Source organism: Tursiops truncatus, chromosome 14, assembly GCF_011762595.2.
Source record: "Tursiops truncatus isolate mTurTru1 chromosome 14, mTurTru1.mat.Y, whole genome shotgun sequence".
NCBI classification, from domain to species: Eukaryota; Metazoa; Chordata; class Mammalia; order Artiodactyla; family Delphinidae; genus Tursiops; species Tursiops truncatus.
The window spans coordinates 24805558-24824172 of record NC_047047.1 but is presented as its reverse complement, the minus strand read 5'-3'; the positions used below and the strand labels follow the sequence as shown (position 1 = coordinate 24824172).

General features: G+C 40.1%; 1 protein-coding gene and 1 non-coding gene across 4 annotated transcripts; one reads left to right on the top strand and one right to left on the bottom strand.

Moving 5' to 3' along the window:
- The first annotated feature begins 2963 nt into the window (after window positions 1-2963).
- POLE4 (DNA polymerase epsilon 4, accessory subunit) lies at window positions 2964-18506 on the top strand. 3 transcript variants are annotated; one of them, XM_073791208.1, is made up of 4 exons: window positions 2964-3215; window positions 3823-3907; window positions 4583-4624; window positions 16249-18178. In XM_073791208.1, the coding sequence occupies exons 1-4, from the start codon at window positions 3006-3008 to the stop codon at window positions 16287-16289; spliced, it is 378 nt and encodes a 125-aa protein (XP_073647309.1). In that variant the 5' UTR covers window positions 2964-3005; the 3' UTR covers window positions 16290-18178. The 3 variants fall into 3 exon arrangements, with proteins under 3 accessions (XP_073647309.1, XP_033694166.1, XP_033694165.1); XM_033838274.2 differs by lacking the exon at window positions 16249-18178 and adding an exon at window positions 18185-18506 and having other exon boundaries at window positions 2970-3215; XM_033838275.2 differs by lacking the exons at window positions 4583-4624; window positions 16249-18178 and adding an exon at window positions 18185-18506 and having other exon boundaries at window positions 2965-3215.
- On the bottom strand, window positions 5865-5971 carry LOC117307993 (U6 spliceosomal RNA). The gene has a single exon (XR_004521934.1). It is a non-coding gene; the product is annotated as a U6 spliceosomal RNA (small nuclear RNA).
- Window positions 18507-18615: the final 109 nt, after the last annotated feature.

Below are 18615 nucleotides of genomic sequence, written 5' to 3'. Positions count from 1 at the left end.
AAGATGTAAATTAAAAAAAATACTGGACCCACCACTACTCAAAAAGGACAAGTAGATTATAAGGAGTCATGGAAAATTCATTTATGTTATATCAAGCAAGTAGAAGACTAACTAGAACTTCTCCCATTAAGTACAGGCAACATTTTTAAAAATAACAAAAGAGTATGGCTAATGTACAAATATGCTAAAGTAAAATATTAAAAGAATGGAAGGTGGTGTACAAAAGACAGTTGAAGAACCCCATCTGGAAGAAAACATGCTCTGTGAAATAGGAAAATTGCCCACAAGTGCTTCATGTGATTTAAAATTTTAATAAGACTTAAAACAAGAACCTAGATGGCAAATGATGAAAAAACAGAATGAGACTAAATTGCTGTTTATATAGCTATGGAAGCAAATTAAGAGCCGAGATGCCATTATTATAAAACTGATAAGTAAATTAGAAACAAAAGAAAGCAGATAAACACAGGTATAAAATGAATTACTGACATGAAACAAAGGCTTAACGTAACCACAATGAATGAAAAAAGAACAAAATCAAAACAATTACAAGGCAATCAACATGGAGGACAAAGATGATCTAACTTGGGGATAACTAGTATCCCTGAAAAGATATTCAACCATTAAAAACACCATAGGGACTTCCCTGGTGGCGCAGTGGTTAGGACTCCACGCTCCCAATGCAGGGGGCCCGGGTTCTATCCCTGTTCGGGGAACTAGATCCTGCATATATGTTGCAACTAAGGGTTCACATGCTGCAACTAAGACCTGGCACAACCAAATAAATAAAATAAATAAATAAATAAAATTTAAAACCCCCCCAAACCCCACAAAAAACCCTATCATAAAAACAAAAATTATTCCTTAAATGATGAAGTAAATCTGTATACTGAAAAAACACACAATAGTAAAACAAAAATTGATGTATACATATCAAAACCCACGTGTTAATGTATATGTGTATATGCATATATGTACAATAGTATGTAAAATATATATTACATAACATTACATGTAATGTAATACATGTAATGTACTTTCTACATTTTTGCTTCTATAAGGCAAAAAAAAAAAAATCAATCTCCTCTAACAGTTCTCCCCAGCAACATCCATTCCAGAAGCTAATAAAGGGGTATATACAAAGTTCTAAAAAAAAAAAAAAAAAAAAAGATGTATGCTGATAGGAATGGTTCAGCAGAGGGAGAGAAAGACAGCAAGGGAGCAAAAGCAAGAGAGAGAAAAGAGATGCCAGAGTGATTTCCTTGAGAAGGTAAGAAGGGTTAGGAATCTAATGGACAAACGTGGAGGTGATGGCTTTGGAGAGGAGCAATGACATTTCAGTCCAGTGGCAGGTGGGAAGGCAGAGCACCTGGGTGTAGGTACTGTTAGGTGTATAGGCATAGTGATGAGAGCCGGCGGAAGCTCCATTCTCAGTGCTTCTATTTTCTCTGTGAAATAGCAACCGATATCATCAGCAGAGAGAGCCAAGTGGATTGAGGAGAAGGTGTCAAATAATCATCTGGTGAGTAGGCAAGTGAGCAGAATGTGGTGGGGTTGTTGTTTCCCTTCATTTTCACTTGAGACTGAGGACAAGACTGGTAAGACTTGGTTTTTTTTGTTGTTGGTTTGGTTTTTGTTGTTGACGTTTTCTGTTGTTGTCTCTATCCACATACAGCTGCATGGGTGTCACTGTAGTATAGGCATAGGATTCGATTTAACCGGGTGTGGTGTGCTGCTATCAGCCTATTGTGTCTTAGCTCCAGGTCCATCTTCATTGCTTGCTGGTGATGTCAGAACGTTTCTCCTCAGCCCGATGATTATGATGTTAGGATGTTATGCTGTATCAGTAGAGAGCACTAGAGGACAAAAAGGGGCATTTCCTGGTCCCAGTGTGTTTTGGGAGCAGGTTTTTGTAGTGCACAGTGGCCACCAGTGTGTAGCACCTCTCCTTAGGCATCTTTCCAAAGCACCCCAGGAAAGTGAATTGCCCATGAGTCTTGCCAGCGGACACTTCAGTGAGTCGTGGCTGGCCCTCTGCAACAAGATCTTGATCTCAGCTCTGCTGGGAGGGGGTGCTCTCCCATGTTCATTCCATCCTTGGGTTTTCTACCCCAGCCCTGGGAACATACATGCAATTCCTCTATTCTTTAGACTTTTCTTTGCCCCTTAATAGTCAATTCCCTATTAAAGGTAGGAACTTTTATATTAAACTTTCTTGTTCAAATTACTTTCCCTGCTCAAACCCTGTGCGGTTTCTTTCTCTTAATTGGACCCTAACTGATATAGATGAGGTTTTGTCACGAGAAAGAGGGAAGAATTGTTGAAATGATGTCCATAACTTGTTTCTTTTCCCTCCTACATTTAAAAAAAATAATTAATTAATTTATTTTTGGCTGTGTTGGGTCTTCGTTTACTGTGCAAGAGCTTTCTGTAGTTGCGGCGAGTGGGGGCCACTCTTCATCGCGGTGCGCGGGCCTCTCACTGTCGCGGCCTCTTTTGTGGCGGAGCACACGATCCAGACGCGCAGGCTCAGTAGTTGTGGCTCAATGGGCCCAGTTGCTCTGCAGCATGTGGGATCTTCCCAGACCCGGGCTCGAACCCGTATCCCCTGCATTGGCAGGCAGATTCTCAACCACTAGCGCCACCAGGGAAGCCCCCTCCTACATTTTTATTGCTCTACTTTACTGTCTCTTCCAGTAGCACGTAAACTTGTTCAAGTTTCTCCTGTATATATTTCTATTACTGCTGTGTTTACTTTTACAATCAAATTTCTCAAAAGAGGGCTCAACTAGGCAGGATGGCGCGTCAGAGTCATCTGTGACGGCAAGACAGGCCACCAGACCCCCAGAGGCGCTGCGAGCGGCAAAAAGTCTGGCGCCCCGCCGCGTGAGGGGCGGAGTCACGCGCCCGTAGGGGGCGTGGCTTCCAGCGCGCGCGAGGAGGGGGCCGGCACCGCTTGCGTGCACACAGTCGGCGGCTGCGCGCGCAGCAGGCTCGGGGCGTGGATGGCGGCTGTGGCGACTGGAAACGGGGCTTTCCAGGAGGAGGAGGGCACCGGTGGGGACGCAGCGGCTCCGCAGCCCCATGCCCCGACGAGTGCGCCCGGGGCTCGTCTCTCGAGGCTGCCTCTGGCGCGAGTGAAGGCCTTGGTGAAGGCGGACCCCGACGTGACGCTCGCAGGACAGGAAGCCATCTTCATTCTGGCACGAGCCGCGGTGCGGCCGGGGCACAATGGGGTGGCGGGGGTGCCTGGCGAGGGGCGGGGCTCGGGGCCTTTCCGAAGGGCGGGGCTTAGCGAGCCTTTGGTCCAGGTTTGGGGAACGCGGGGAGCCAGAAGAGGATGTGGGGCGGGGTGTGCTGAGCACCGGGAGGTGAGAGAGGTTCTGGGGCCGGATTCTGAGGTGTGAGCATAGGAAGGGAGGACGGAAAAAGCGTCGCGTAAAGTGGTTGTACTGGTTTGCTAACATACCTACCTCTTCTTGAGGGCCTGAACACGACTTTAATTTGCATCTCCAGTCTAACACTGAACTTGTAGGAACCTCAAGTAAATGAGTGTGGTGGATCTACAAGTGAGGGAGGGACGGATGTGTCATGGGCGACTGCAGGAGGGGGAAGGGGACTATTATGAAGTCCAGGAGAACCTTCAGCTTCCCTGAGAACCTCTCTTTCACCCCTGTCCGTTCCCCCACCGCCAACAGAAGCACACACAAGAATTGTACTAGAATTCATCCATACAACTCTGCTTGGTTGTTTTGTTTTTTCAATTTTGGTTTATTATAACTTTTATTGTTTTTTAAATTTTTTTTCTGCTTTTCTTCACAGGAACTGTTTGTGGAAACCATTGCAAAAGATGCCTACTGTTGTGCTCAACAGGGGAAGAGGAAAACCCTTCAGAGGAGAGATTTGGGTAGAGTGTCACTTTGGTATCTTGGATCTGGGGGCAGACAAGAGAGGGCTGGTTGAGGTTTTCCCTTACACTGTTTAAGACGGCATCACTGTAAGATGAGCGGTGCCACAGGTATCTTCCTACGATGTTTTCTCTTGGGCTGCCACAGTGCCAGAAAACCCTACCTTTTGAAAGTCTGCTTTGGGTGGCTGGAGAGGTGCTGGGACAGAGAACCGAAGGAGTCTAGATGTTGCCAAAGCTAACTAGACCCCTTTATACCTTCTGCCATATTGTACCAGGCTTGACTGTTTTTTATTCACCTAGAAAGTAGAGGTTTGATTTCTGACTCTTCTTTTTAGCTGGTAACCCTAGAACATCTGTAAGCTTTCATATACCATAATCTCGCTTTCCCTTCTGTATAGGCAACACTTCTCTGATGACTTTCAGAGCAAAGATGTTCCCCTCAGTGAGCAGTATTTAACCAGGCTTTTCTTATTTTCTTACTCTCAGAGAGACAGCTGATACGTAAGATTTGGTGGTGGAGTAGATATGGATCTCAAGATAGCAAGGGACAAATTTTATAAATGCCCTAATTTGCATAAAGCCTCATGCCCTTCACTGTGGGTTGTGCTTTTGTAAGAGGTTGATGCCCAAATAACCGGAGTTAGTCAGGTGTCCCTTTACCTTGTGTTTCAGATAATGCAATAGAAGCTGTGGATGAATTTGCTTTCCTGGAAGGTGAGTTCTCTATCACGGGGTAATCATTTCCACCTGTCTTTCCCATGCTAACGATCTGACTTCAAAACCTTATAAAACCGATGGCCTGGTTCTTCCTTGTTCATGTAGGAATAATTTTCTCCCCATTTCCTATTAAGATAGGAAAAACAAATTCTAATTCAAATTCCCTTGGGTAGTTAGAACTTCTTCCTGAAAACTGCTTAACCATAAAAAAATGGAAGGGACTATAAAGACCCCAGTGTAGTTAGGTGGATTCAGAAGTTTGATTCTTACTTTGATCTCCATTCTTAGATATAAATCTTACCCCTCATCATAATGCTAGGGATCAGAAATGATTGCCAACATTTAAAGGGTTGCTTCTTGTTCTTTTTTCTTCTTCAGCAGTCTGTGTAAAGTGATTATTTTGCCGCAGTGAGATTCTATTCTGGCCTGTATCTATTTGTTCTTAGGAATTTTAGATTAATTCTTGTATACTAACTAAATCTTGTCATTGAAATAGAAAATATTTGAGATACCTCATTTTAACTAACTTCTCTTAGAGCTCTCTCTCCTACTTAATTCCTAAATCTGATCAGCTTACTATTCCCTACATATATTCTGATTGAAGAGCTTTGCGAAAGCCGTGCACCTTCAGTTCATTCTCACCTTTATCACACCAGGATGTTCTCAACTATCTCCCTGAAGCCTCATTACTTTCAGAAATCTTTTCTTGAATTATTTATTTCACTATTTTTACTCCTTTGTTCTGCATCTGTAATCAACCTAGGCCCCTGGCCCTGTTGATATATTCTTTTAAATGTCTTTTAAGATATATTCCCATGGCTAGCTTTGAGCCTAGATTATTGAGTATTCTCTTAATTTGTAGATCTTTTTTAAGTCTCTTTTCTGATTACTCATTTCTCTTAAAAATAACTTGTTAGCTGCCTACCTAAGGCAGACAATTTCTTGTGACTGACATCCTATCAGTTCCTCAATCAAAAATGTTTGGAGCCTAACTCTACCTGTTTTTTTTTTTTTTTTTTTTTTTTGCGTTACGCGGGACCCTCACTGTTGTGGCCTCTCCTATTGCGGAGCACAGGCTCCGGACGCGCAGGCTCAGCGGCCATGGCTCACGGGCCTAGCCGCTCCGTGGCATGTGGGATCTTCCCGGACCGGGGCACGCACCCGCGTTCCCTGCATCGGCAGGCGGACTCTCAATCACTGTGCCACCAGGGAAGCCCCTACCTGTTTATTTTTATTTTTAAATATGGAATACTTCATGAATTTGTGTGTCATCCTTGCACAGCGACCATGCTAACCTTCCCTGTATCGTTACAATTTTAGTAAGTGTACTGCTGAAGTGAGCACTCCTACCTGTTTATTTTTAATTACCATCTTTTCAAAGAGATGAGCAATGGGATCAAATTTCTGTTTAAAGACATAAAACTGCCAACTTCTGGTGCCAGGATGATAAATTGGAGGGTGCTAGGAATAGAAGTGGAGAGAACTTAACAAAGTTTTCCACTTTAGCCTATACCATGCATAGTGCTTGGCTTGGATTTTTAATAAATGGCCATTTAATGAGTGGTGGATGTGTTCATTTTCATCTTTGGATTCAATAATCTGAGTAGTTGAATCCCTCTGCTCTATTCTACATTAGTAGATCTGAATTTTGGTCATTTTAGCCCCCTTGGATTTAGTCAGTATTATATTATTTTGTACCTGGTAAAATAAATGTTCTTATGTCCTTAGATGTGTATGTTCTAAGTGAAATTTTTTTTCTTTTTAATTGAGTCAGTATATATTCCTGTTTAAAAGTGAAATAGTTACCTAACGACTTATAATGAAATGGCCCTCATCCTTTTATTATTTCTGTTTTTAGCTTTTCAGATGGTTTCTTATATTTCTGAATAATATGCTTTGTTGTTCATTTATCAACTGTAGATCTTATGTTTTGACTTCCTAATATGATAAACGAAGGTTTGGCTAACCTATACTACCCTCTCCGTCCCTTCCCTCCTTTCTCATTTTTTGTAGTTTTATCATTATTTTTAGTTCCTTTGTTACCTTTACAATTTATATAACATACTAAAATATGTTTTTTTTTTGTTGGCTCCTCACTTTGTAAGGTATGACTGTTAGTTCTCTTATTCCTTCCTTTCCCATTTTTAGCTCACTTCTAGCTCTCACTTTGTGTCAAGGCTGAAAACATACCTCCTTATCATAATTAGATCTTCCATGCTATATAGGTTGAACGTAGAAGTTGAAAAATGGTATTGTGAACAGTCTTCCTCTACCCTCTCTGTCCTTTAATCCCTTATATAGGTCCCCTCCCTTCACGTAGCAGTTATTAGTCTCTTGTGTAATCTTCTGGGTATTTTAATGCAAATATGTATGTGTATATATATATTCTTTTTTAAGCCTTTCCTTATGAAATGAGTATGGCATAGAATATGTATATCTTTTTTGGATACTGCCAAACATCTTGTATACCTGATTCACATCTCTATCAGCAGTGTATGACAGTTCCCATTGTTCCTCATTCTCACCAACACTTGGTATTATCAGGGTTTGATTTTTGCCAGTCTGGTAGGAACAACATTGATGAGTGTTTTTATCATAAAAGGGTGTAGGATTTTGTTAAATGTTTTTTCTGCGTCTATTAAGATGGTCATGTGGTTTTTGTCTTTCCTTTTGTTAATGTGGTGTATCACATTGATTGATTTGTGAATATTGAATTATCCTTGCATCCCTGGAATAAATTCTACTTGATCATGTTGTATGATCCTTTTTAAATATATTATTGGATTTGGTTTGCTAGTATTTTGTTGAGGGTGTTTGCATTTATATTCATCAGTGATAATTGGCCTGTAATTTTTTTGTTTGTAGTTTCTTTGGTTTTGGTATCAGGGTAATGGTGGTCTTACTGTAGGATGAATTTGGGAGTGTTTCATCCTCCAGGTTTTTGGAATAGTTTGAGAAGGATAGGTACTAGCTCTTCTTTATATGTTTGGTAGAACTTCTCTGTGAAGCCATCTGGTCCTGGAGTTTTGTTTGCTGGGTGTTTTTTGATTAATAGTTCAGTTTCACTACTGGTGGTCCAGCTGTTCAGATTATCTATTTCTTTCTCATTCAGTCTTGGAATGTTGTCTGTTTCTAGAAATGTATCCCTTTCTTCTGGATCGCCCAATTTGTTGGCATATAACTGTTGGTAGTAGCCTCTTATGATTTTTTTGTATCTCTTATTTTGTTTATTTGGATCCTCATGTTTTCTTGATGAGTTGACTGAAGACTTCAATTTTGTTTATCTTTTCAAAAAACCAGCTCTTGGTTTCATTGATCTTTCTATCATTTTATGTTTCTCTGTTTCATTTTTTTCCTCTCTGATCTTTATTGTTACCTTTGTTCTGCTGACTTTCGGCTTTGTCCTTTTTCTTCTAATTCTTTTAGGTGGTAGGTTACGTTGTTTGAGATTTTTCTCATTTCTCAAGGTAGGCCTCTGTTGCTCCAAACTTTTCTCTTAGAACTGCTTTTGCTGCATCCCATAGATTTTGGAAAATTGTGTTTCCATTTTTATTTGTCTTCAGGTAGTTTCTGATTTTCTCTTGGATTTCTTCAGTGACCCATTGGTTTTTTAGTAGCATATGTTTAGTCTCCGCATGTTTGTATTTTCCCCATTTTTCATCCTGTGATTGATTTCTGGTTTCACACCATTGTGGTGGGAAAAAATGCTTGATATAATTTCTACCCTCTTAAATTTGTTGAGACTTGTTTAGTTAACTGGCATGTGATCTGTCCTGGAGAACATTCTTTGTGCATTTGAAAAGACTGTGTATTCTGTTGTTTTTGGGTGGAATATCCTGTAGGTATCTTTTAAGTTAACTGGTCTAATATGTCATTTATGACCACAGTTTCCTTATTGACTTTGTATCTGGATGATCTGTCCATTGATGTAAGTGGGGTGTCAAAGTCCCCTACTACTATTGTATTACTCTCAATTTCTCCCTTTATGTCTGTTACTGTTTGCTTTATGTACTAGGTACTCCTATATTAGTTGCATATGTTATTGAATGTTACATCCTATCTTTGTATTGATCCCTTTATCATTATATAATGCCCTTCTTTGTCTTTTGTTATAGACTTTGTTTTAAAGGCTATTTTGTCTGAGAGGACTATTGCTACCCCAGCTTGCTTGTTATTTCCGTTTGCATGAAATATCTTTTTCCATCCCCACACTTTCAGTCTGTGTATGTCTGAAGCTTTGAGGTGGGTCTCTTGTAAGCAGCATAATAGATAGGTATTGTTTTTTCATCCAGTCAGCCACCCTATGCTTATGATTGGAGCATTTAGTCCATTGACATTTAAGGTCATTATTTTTTTTTTTTTAACATCTTTATTGGGGTATATTTGCTTTACAATGGTGTGTTAGTTTCTGCTTTATAACAGAGTGAATCAGTCATACATAAACATATGTTCCCATATGTCTTCCCTCTTGCGTCTCCCTCCGTCCCACCCTCCCTATCCCACCCCTCCAGGCTGTCACAAAGCACCGAGCCAATATCCCTGTGCCATGCGGCTGCTTCCCACTAGCTATCTACCTTACTACGTTTGTTAGTGTGTATATGTCCATGACTCTCTCTCGCCCTGTCTCCGCTAACCCTTCCCCCTCCCCATAACCTCAAGTCCGTTCTCTAGGAGGTCTGCGTCTTTATTCCTGCCTTACCGCTAGGTTCTTCATGACATTTTTTTTTTCTTAAATTCCATATATATGTGTTAGCATATGGTATTTGTCTTTTTCTTTCTGACTTACTTCACTCTGTATGACAGACTCTAGGTCTATCCACCTCATTACAAATAGCTCAATTTCGTTTCTTTTCATGGCTGAGTAATATTCCATTGTTTATATGTGCCACATCTTCTTTATCCATTCATCCGATGATGGGCACTTAGGTTGTTTCCATCTCCGGGCTATAGTAAGTAGAGCTGCAATGAACATTTTGGTACGTGACTCTTTTTGAATTATGGTTTTCTCAGGGTATATGCCCAGTAGTGGGATTGCTGGGTCATATGGTAGTTCTATTTTTAGTTTTTTGAGGAACCTCCATACTGTTCTCCACAGTGGCTGTATCAATTTACATTCCCACCAACAGTGCAAGAGGGTTCCCTTTTCTCCACACCCTCTCCAGCATTTATTGTTTCTAGATTTTTTGATGATGACCATTCTGACAGGTGTGAGATGATATCTCATTGTAGTTTTGATTTGCATTTCTCTAATGATTAATGAAGTTGAGCATTCTTTCATGTGTTTGTTGGCAGTCTGTATATCTTCTTTGGAGAAATGTCTGTTTAGGTCTTCTGCCCATTTTTGGATTGAGTTGTTTGTTTTTTTGTTATTGGGCTGCATGAGCTGCTTATAAATTTTGGAGATTAATCCATTGTCAGTTGCTTCATTTGCAAATATTTTCTCCCATTCTGAGGGTTGTCTTTTGGTCTTGTTTACGGTTTCCTTTGCTGTGCAAAAGCTGTGAAGTTTCATTAGGTCCCATTTGTTTATTTTTATTTTTTTATTTCCATTTCTCTAGGAGGTGGCTCAAAAAGGATCTTGCTGTGATTTATGTCATAGAGTATTCTGCCTATGTTTTCCTCTAAGAGTTTGATAGTTTCTGGCCTTACATTTAGGTTTGTAATCCATTTTGAGCTTATTTTTGTATACGGTGTTAGGGAGTGATCTAATCTCATACTTTTACATGTAGCTGTCCAGTTTTCCCAGCACAACTTATTGAAGAGGCTGTCCTTTCTCCACTGTACATTCCTGACTCCTTTATCAAGGATAAGGTGACCATATGTGCTTGGGTTTATCTCTGGGCTTTCTATCCTGTTCCATTGATTTATCTTTAGGTTTTTGTGCCAGTACTATACTATCTTGATTACTGTAGCTTTGTAGTATAGTCTGAGGTCAGGGAGCCTGTTTCCTCCAGCTCCGTTTTTCATTCTCAAGATTGCTTTGGCTATTCGGGGTCTTTTGTGTTTCCATACAAATTGTGAAATTTTTTGTTCTAGTTCTGTGAAAAATACCAGTGATAGTTTGATAGGGATTGCATTGAATCTGTAGATTGCTTTGGGTAGTAGAGTCATTTTCACAATGTTGATTCTTCCAATCCACGAACATGGTATATCTCTCCATCTATTTGTATCATCTTTAATTTCTTTCATCAGTGTCTTATAATTTTCTGCATACAGGTCTTTTGTCTCCTTAACTAGGTTTATCCTAGATATTTTATTTTTTGTTGCAATGGTAAATGGGAGTGTTTTCTTGATTTCACTTTCAGATTATTCATCCTTAGTGTATAGGAATGCCAGAGATTTCGTGCATTAATTTTGTATTCTGCTACTTTACCAAATTAATTGATTAGCTCTAGTAGTTTTCTGGTAGCATCTTAGGATTCTCCATGTATAGTATCATGTCATCTGAAAACAGTGACATCTTTACTTCTTCTTTTCCGATTTGAATTCATTTTATTTCCTTTTCTTCTCTGATTGCTGTGGCTAAAACTTCCAAAACTATGTTGAATAAGAGTGGTGAGAGTGGGCAACCTTGTCTTGTTCCTGAGCTTAGTGGAAATGCTTTCAGTTTTTCACCATTGAGGATGTCGTTGGCTGTGGGTTTGTCATATATGGCCTTTATTATGTTGAGGAAAGTTCCCTCTATGCGTACTTTCTGCAGGGTTTTTATCATAAATGGGTGTTGAATTTTGTCAAAAGCTTTCTCTGCATCTATTGAGATGATCATATGGTGTTTCTCCTTCAGTTTGTTAATATGGTGTATCACGTTGATTGATTTGCGTATATTGAAGAATCCTTGCATTCCTGGAATAAACCCCACTTGATCATGGTGTATTATCCTTTTAATGTGCTGTTGGATTCTGTTTGCTAGTATTTTGTTGAGGATTTTTGCATCTATGTTCATCAGTGATATTGGCCTGTAGTTTTCTTTCTTTGTGACATCCTTGTCTGGTTTTGGTATCAGGGTGATGGTGGCCTCGTAGAATGAGTTTGGGAGTGCCCTCTGCTATATTTTGGAAGAATTTGAGAAGGATAGGTGTTAGCTCTTCTCTAAATTTTTGATAGAATTTGCCTGTGAAGCCATTTGGTCCTGGGCTTTTGTTTGTTGGAAGATTTTTAATCACAGTTTCAATTTCAGTGCTTGTGTTTGGTCTGTTCCTATTATCTATTTCTTCCTGATTCTGACTTGGCAGGTTGTGCATTTCTAAGAATTTGTCCATTTCTTCCAGATTGTCCATTTTAGAGTTGCTTGTAGTAATCTCTCATGATCTTTTGTATTTCTGCAGTGTCAGTTGTTACTTCTTTTTCATTTCTAATTCTATTGATTTGAGTCTTCTCCCTTTTTTTCTTGATGAGTCTGACTAATGGTTTATCAATTTTGTTTATCTTCTCTAAGAACCAGCTTTTAATTTTATTGATATTTGTTCTCATTTCCTTCATTTCTTTTTCATTTATTTCTGATCTGATTTTTATGATTTCTTTCCTTCTGCTAACTTTGGGTTTTTTTTGTTCTTCTTTACCCTAATTGCTTTAGGTGCAAGGTTATGTTGTTTATTCGAGATGTTTCCTGTTTCTTAAGTTAGGATTGTATTGCTATAAACTTCTCTCTTAGAACTGCTTTTGCACATTCCATAGATTTTGGGTTGTTATGTCTCCATTGTCATTTGTTTCTGGGTATTTTTTGATTTCCTGTTCGATGTCTTCAGTGATCACTTCGTTATTAAGTAGTGTATTGTTTAGCCTCCATGTGTTTGTATTTTTTACAGATCTTTTCCTGTAATTGATATCTAGTCTCATAACGTTGTGGTCGGAAAAGATACTTGAAACAATTTCAGTTTTCTTAAATTTACCAAGGCTTGACTTGTGATCCAAGATATGATCTATCCTGGAGAATGTTCCATGAACACTTGAAAAAAATGTGTATTCTGTTGTTTTTGGATGGAATGTCCTATAAATATCAATTAAGTTCATCTTGTTTAATGTATCATTTAAAGCTTGTGTTTCCTTATTTATTTTCATTTTGGATGATCTGTCCATTGGTGAAAGTGAGGTGTTAAAGTCCCCTAGTATGAATGTGTTACTGTCGATTTCCCCTTTTATGGCTGTTAGTATTTGCCTTATGTATTGAGGTGCTCCTATGTTGGGGCATAAATATTTACAATTGTTATATCTTCTTCTTGGGTCGATTCCTTGATCATTATATAGTGTCCTTTTTTGTCTCTTCTAATAGTCTTTATTTTAAAGTCTATTTTGTCTGGTATGAGAATTGCTACTCCAGCTTTCTTTTGGTTTTCATTAGCATGAAATACCTTTTTCCATCCCCTTTCAGTCTGTATGTATCTCTAGGTCTGAAGTGGGTCTCTTGTAGACAGCAAATATATGGGTCTTGTTTTTGTATCCATTCAGCCAATCTGTGTCTTTGGTGGGAGCATTTAATCCATTAACATTTAAGGTAATCATCGATATGTATGTTCCTATTCCCATTTTCTTAATTGTTTTGGGTTCGTCATTGTAGGTCTATTCCTTCTCTTGTGTTTCTTGCCTAGAGAAGTTCCTTTAGCAGTTGTTGTAAAGCTGGTTTGGTGGTGCTGAACGCTCTCAGGTTTTGCTTGTCTGTAAAGATTTTAATTTTTCCATCAAATCTGCATGAGATCTTTGCTGGGTAGAGTAATCTTGGTTGCAGGTTTTTCTCCATCATCACTTTAAATATGTCCTGCCAGTCCCTTCTGGCTTGCAGAGTTTCTGCTGAAAGATCAGCTGTTAACCTTATTGGGATTCCCTTGTGTGTTATTTGTTGTTTTTCCCTTGCTGCTTTTAATTGTTTTCTTTGTATTTCATTTTTGACAGTTTGATTAATATGTGTCTTGGTTATTTCTCTTTGGATTTATCCTATATGGGACTCTCTGTGCTTTCTGGACTTGATTAACTATTTCCTTTCCCATATTAGGGAAGTTGTCAACAGTAATCTCTTGAAATATTTTCTCAGTCCTTTTCTTTTTCTCTTCTTATTCTGGAACCCCTATAATTCAAATGTTGGTGTGTTTAATGTTGTCCCAGAGGTCTCTGAGTCTGTCCTCAGTTCTTTTCATTCTTTTTTCTTTATTCTGCTCTGCAGTAGTTATTTCCACTATTTTATCTTCCAGGTTACTTATCCGTTCTTCTGCCTCAGTATTCTGCTATTGATCCCTTCTAGAGTATTTTTAATTTCATTTATTGTGTTGTTCATCATTGCTTGTTTCATCTTTAGTTCTTCTAGGTCCTTGTTAAATGTTTCTTGCATTTTGTCCATTCTGTTTCCAAGATTTTGGATCATCTTTACTATCATTATTCTGAATTCTTTTTCAGGTAGACTGCCTATTTCCTCTTCATTTTTTAGGCCTTGTGGGTTTTTATCTTGTTCCTTCATCTGCTGTGTGTTTTTCTGTCTTCTCATTTTGCTTATCTTACTGTGTTTGGGGTCTCCTTTTTGCAGGCTGCAGGTTCGTAGTTCCTGTTGTGTTTGGTGTCTGTCCCCAGTGGCTAAGTTTGTTTCAGTGGGTTGTGAAGGCTTCCTGGTGGAGGGGACTAGTGCCTGTGTTCTGGTGATGAGGCTGGATCTTGTCTCTCTGGTGGGCAGGTCCACATCTGGTGGTGTGTTTTGGGGTGTCTGTGGACTTATTATGATTTTAGACAGCCTCTCTGCTAATGGGTGGGGTTGTGTTCCTATCTTGCTAGTTTTTTGCCATAGGGTGTCCAGCACTGTAGCTTGCTGGTCGTTGAGTGAAGCTGGGTGCTGGTGTTGAGATGGAGATCTCTGGGAGATTTTCGCCGTTCGTTATTATGTGGAGCTGGGAGGTCTGTTGTGGACCAGTGTCCTGAGGGTGGCTCTCCCACCTCAGAGGCACAGCACTGACTCCTGGCTGCAGCACCAAGAACCTTTCATCCAAATGACTTAGAATAAAAGGGAGAAGAAGTAGAAAGAAAGAAAGAAAGAAAGAGAGAAAGAAAGAAAGAAGGGAGAGAGGGAGGGAGGGAGGAAGGAAGGAGGGAAGGAAGGAAAAAAAGAAAGAAACATAAAGTAAAATAAAATAAGATAAAATATAATAAAGTTATTAAAATAAAAAAATAATTATTAAGGAAAAAAAAATTAAAAATAAACAAAAACAACAGACGGATAGAACCCTAAGACAAATGGTGGAAGCAAAGCTATACAGACAATATCTCACACAGAAGCATACACATACACATTCACAAAAAGAGGAAAAGGGGAAAAAATCTTAAATCTTGCTCTCAAAGTCCACCTCCTCTATTTGGTTATGATTCGTTGTCTATTCATGTATTCCACAGATACAGGGTACATCAAGTTGATTGTGGAGCTTTAATCCGCTGCTTCTGAGGCTGCTGGGAGAGATTTCTCTTTCTCTTCTTTGTTCTCACAGCTCCCAGGGGCTCAGCTTTGGATTTGGCCCCGCCTCTGCGTGTAGGTCACTGGAGGGCATCTGTTCTTCGCTCAGACAGGACGGGGTTAAAGGAGTCGCTGAATCGGGGGCTCTGGCTCACTCAGGCTGGGGGGAGAGAGGGGAATGGAATGTGGGGCGAGCCTGCAGGGGCAGAGGCCGGCGTGACGTTGCACCAGCCTGAAGTGCGCCATGCGTTCTCCCGGGGGAGTTGTCCCTGCATCCCGGGACCCTGGCAGTGGCGGGCTGCACAGGCTCCCCGGAAGGGGGTTGTGGATAATAACCTGTGTTCACACACAGGCTTCTTGGTGGCGGCAGCAAGTGCTTAGGCTTTTTAAATCTATGGATTGATGTCTTTCATCTGTCCTGGAGAAGTCTCTTTGTCTCTCCTTTCTGTTTTTCTTTCTCCTTTCTCTCTGGGATTCACATTAAATGTATGCTAAAAGTCAACCATCATTTTGCCACTCCATGATGTATTATATGTAATTTTTCTGACCTTCCATTTTATTAATTCTCTGTTCAGTAGTCTTGTCTCCTTTAAACTTTCCTGTTGATTTATTAGTTTCAGTTCTTGTTTTTGTATTTTTCATTTTCTGTGAATTCCATTTAGTTATTTTTCAAATATATTTTGTTAGTTTGTATTTGCTGCAGATGTTTTGAAACTTGTCTTTTATTTCACTAAATGTAGTATGTACAATTGTTTATAGTCTGTGTCCAATCTAATATCCAAAGCCTTTTAAGCCTGGCTTATTTATTTACTTTTCTGTCTATTGTTTTTGTTGGTACTGTCTCATGGTCTTTTTCTATTTGCTTAGTTATCTTAGTGTATATATATATATTGTTGCAGTACGCGGGCCTCTCACTGTTGTGACCTCTCCCGTTGCGGAGCACAGGCTCTAGACGCGTAGGCTCAGTGGCCATGGCTCACGTGCCTAGCCGCTCCGCGGCATATGGGATCTTCCCAGACTGGGGCACGAACCTGTGTCCCCTGCATTGGCAGGCAGACTCTCAACCACTGTGCCACCAGGGAAGCCCTATCTTGGTATATTTGTCATTGTATTAATATTTGAAAAAATAATTTGTTGGATATTATTTGAGGCCAGTATAATGAGACCTTTCTTCAAAGATTTTCATTTGCTTCTGCAGGACACCTAGGGGCATGTATCAGTGCAGAACCTCCTTTTTGAATCTAAGACTTGAGGATTCCTTGATCACTGTGGTGATATCAACTGTGATGGCAGGTCTGTGAGGGGACTGATTTAATTCTAGTTCAGCCTTACTCTGAGGGTGTAGCCTTTTGGGAATCCAGCTTTTAGAAAGGGGGAAATTATCAAACCTTTCCACTTGGGCAGATTCTCAGATTTGACCCTTCATTTGCTTAGCCAAAATCGCAAATGTTTTTCAGCTCTCTTTTGGATTGGCAGATTCCCCTGAGGTAAAAGCAGTTTTGGAGGCTGGGTTTTCTTTGTGTTTTTGCCTTCTCTAGATTTTGGGTTTGCCTTTTCTTGAGGCCTATTTAATGCCTGAAGGATTTTCTTTTTAAAAATAGATTAATCAGTTCTATCAGTTGGTATCAGCAGAAATTTGACATTATCAAAAGCAGAGGCTATTAAAAAAATTTTGAAGTTTTTTTGCTTTGTTTTGTTCTTTTCTTACGTGTTCTTTTCCCTGCATTATTCTTTCAAATCTTTCCTTTTACTGGATAGGCTTTCTTCAAATGCCATGTAATTTTTATTCTATTTTAGAATGAGGGAATAAGAAAGCTCTTTGGAACCTGTGTATGTATGTGTATGGAGGGTGGTTATTGCCTTGCAGTTTTACTTTAGTGTGGGTAGCGGGTGGGACCAGATGTTATGTTGGGGGCCTCCAAAGGCCAGAATTGCAGAAAACTTGACTGTGGGAAGCTGGAATTTTCAGAAGCCGCTTGTTCTCCAGATAATTCATTTAGTTCTTTAGAAGAGAGCCTGCTGATTTTTTTTCAAGTTAGATTTAGTTTAAATGCTTGTTTTCTGGTAGTGCTGCACACTGGGAGGGTTGTGAGGAGATGTGGTCAACTGTTTCTCATATAGACCCTCGAGTCATTACCCATGTTAGCCTTGCATCTCTTTCTGTCATTTTTGGTGTCAGTCTAGATCCTCCCCATGAGTTTTCTAGTTAGATGGGTTCCCACCTCTGCTGCACCCCCCTCTGTTTATTGTAGGCTTATTTTCCTCTGCCCTATTTATAAACACACTTCAGTCAGATTTCTGTCAGTCAATTTTTTGTTTCAACCAAATCTCTTTGTTGTAGATTTATATACCTGTTAAAAGATTTTTTTCCTTTCACGTGGAATCTTGCATGGGAGGGCATACAAACTTGAGGGTCCAGTTTCCCATCTTTTTTTAAAGTTTAAAAAAAATTTTATTTTTGGCTGCATTGGGTCTTCATTGCTTCGTGCAGGCTTTCTCTAGTTGCGGCGAGTGGAGGCTACTCTTTGTTGTGGTGCGCAGGCTTCTCATGGTGGTGGCTTGTCTTGTTGCGGAGCGTGGGATCTGGCATGTGGGCTTCAGTAGTTGCAGCATATGGGCTCAGTAGTTGTGGCTCTCAGGTTCTAGAGTGCAGGCTTAGTAGTAGTGGCACACGGGCTTATTTGCTCCATGGCATGTGGGATCTTCCCAGACCAGGTATCGAACCCATGTCCTCTACAATGGCAGGAGGATTCTTAACCACTGTGCCACCAGGGAAGTCCCCAGTTTCCCATCTTGACCTGGAACTTTTTCAAAGATTATACACTCTGCTTAGAAAACTTATTTATTTTGTATCACTCACCCCTTGTTGTAGTCTCCACAGATGCTCATTAACCAACACAATTTCTTAGCCCTTTTCCCACATCTAAATTGAACTCTCCAGACCCAACTGCCCAGCCTCTGTAATGACATGTTCTTCCCCAAGGATCTTTTGGATGGATATTCCTCAAAATGAGCATTTTGGTCTTAGAAGAACTGCCAGTACCAAAGCAGCTGCCACTTAACTTTGCCCAGTTTGCTACATTCATCCAGCTCTCGAGGCACCTTGCTTTCAACATTGCTCTTTGTGTTTTTAGGTACTTTGGATTGATTGCTGAGCCTGGGCAGTTTTGTGAGCCTGTACCTGCATCCTTCAGCTAGGCCCTCTGCAGGTCTCAGCTTTGAAGAAGAGTCTTTGAAATACTGGACTTACACACTTTTCCTGTTCTGCCTTCACCTAAGCCTGGATAAGCAGAGATCTCACCGGTTAGCTTTTCTTTATAAGGTCTTCCACTACTTGTGTCTTCCATTTCTGGCCTGGATGCAGCTGCTGCTGCTTGTGGTAGAGATATCAAAAATGATTTTGTAGGTTGCTTAATAAATGATAAGGACCAAATAAAAGTTTCTGATCAACCTCAACCTAGTGTGTTTTATCATCTTGCCTTTGTTCTTGCGTCATGACTGGAGAGCCACCATGCCTAGCCACAGATTTTTCTGATCTTCCCTGCTAGCCATTGTAAACCCCAGT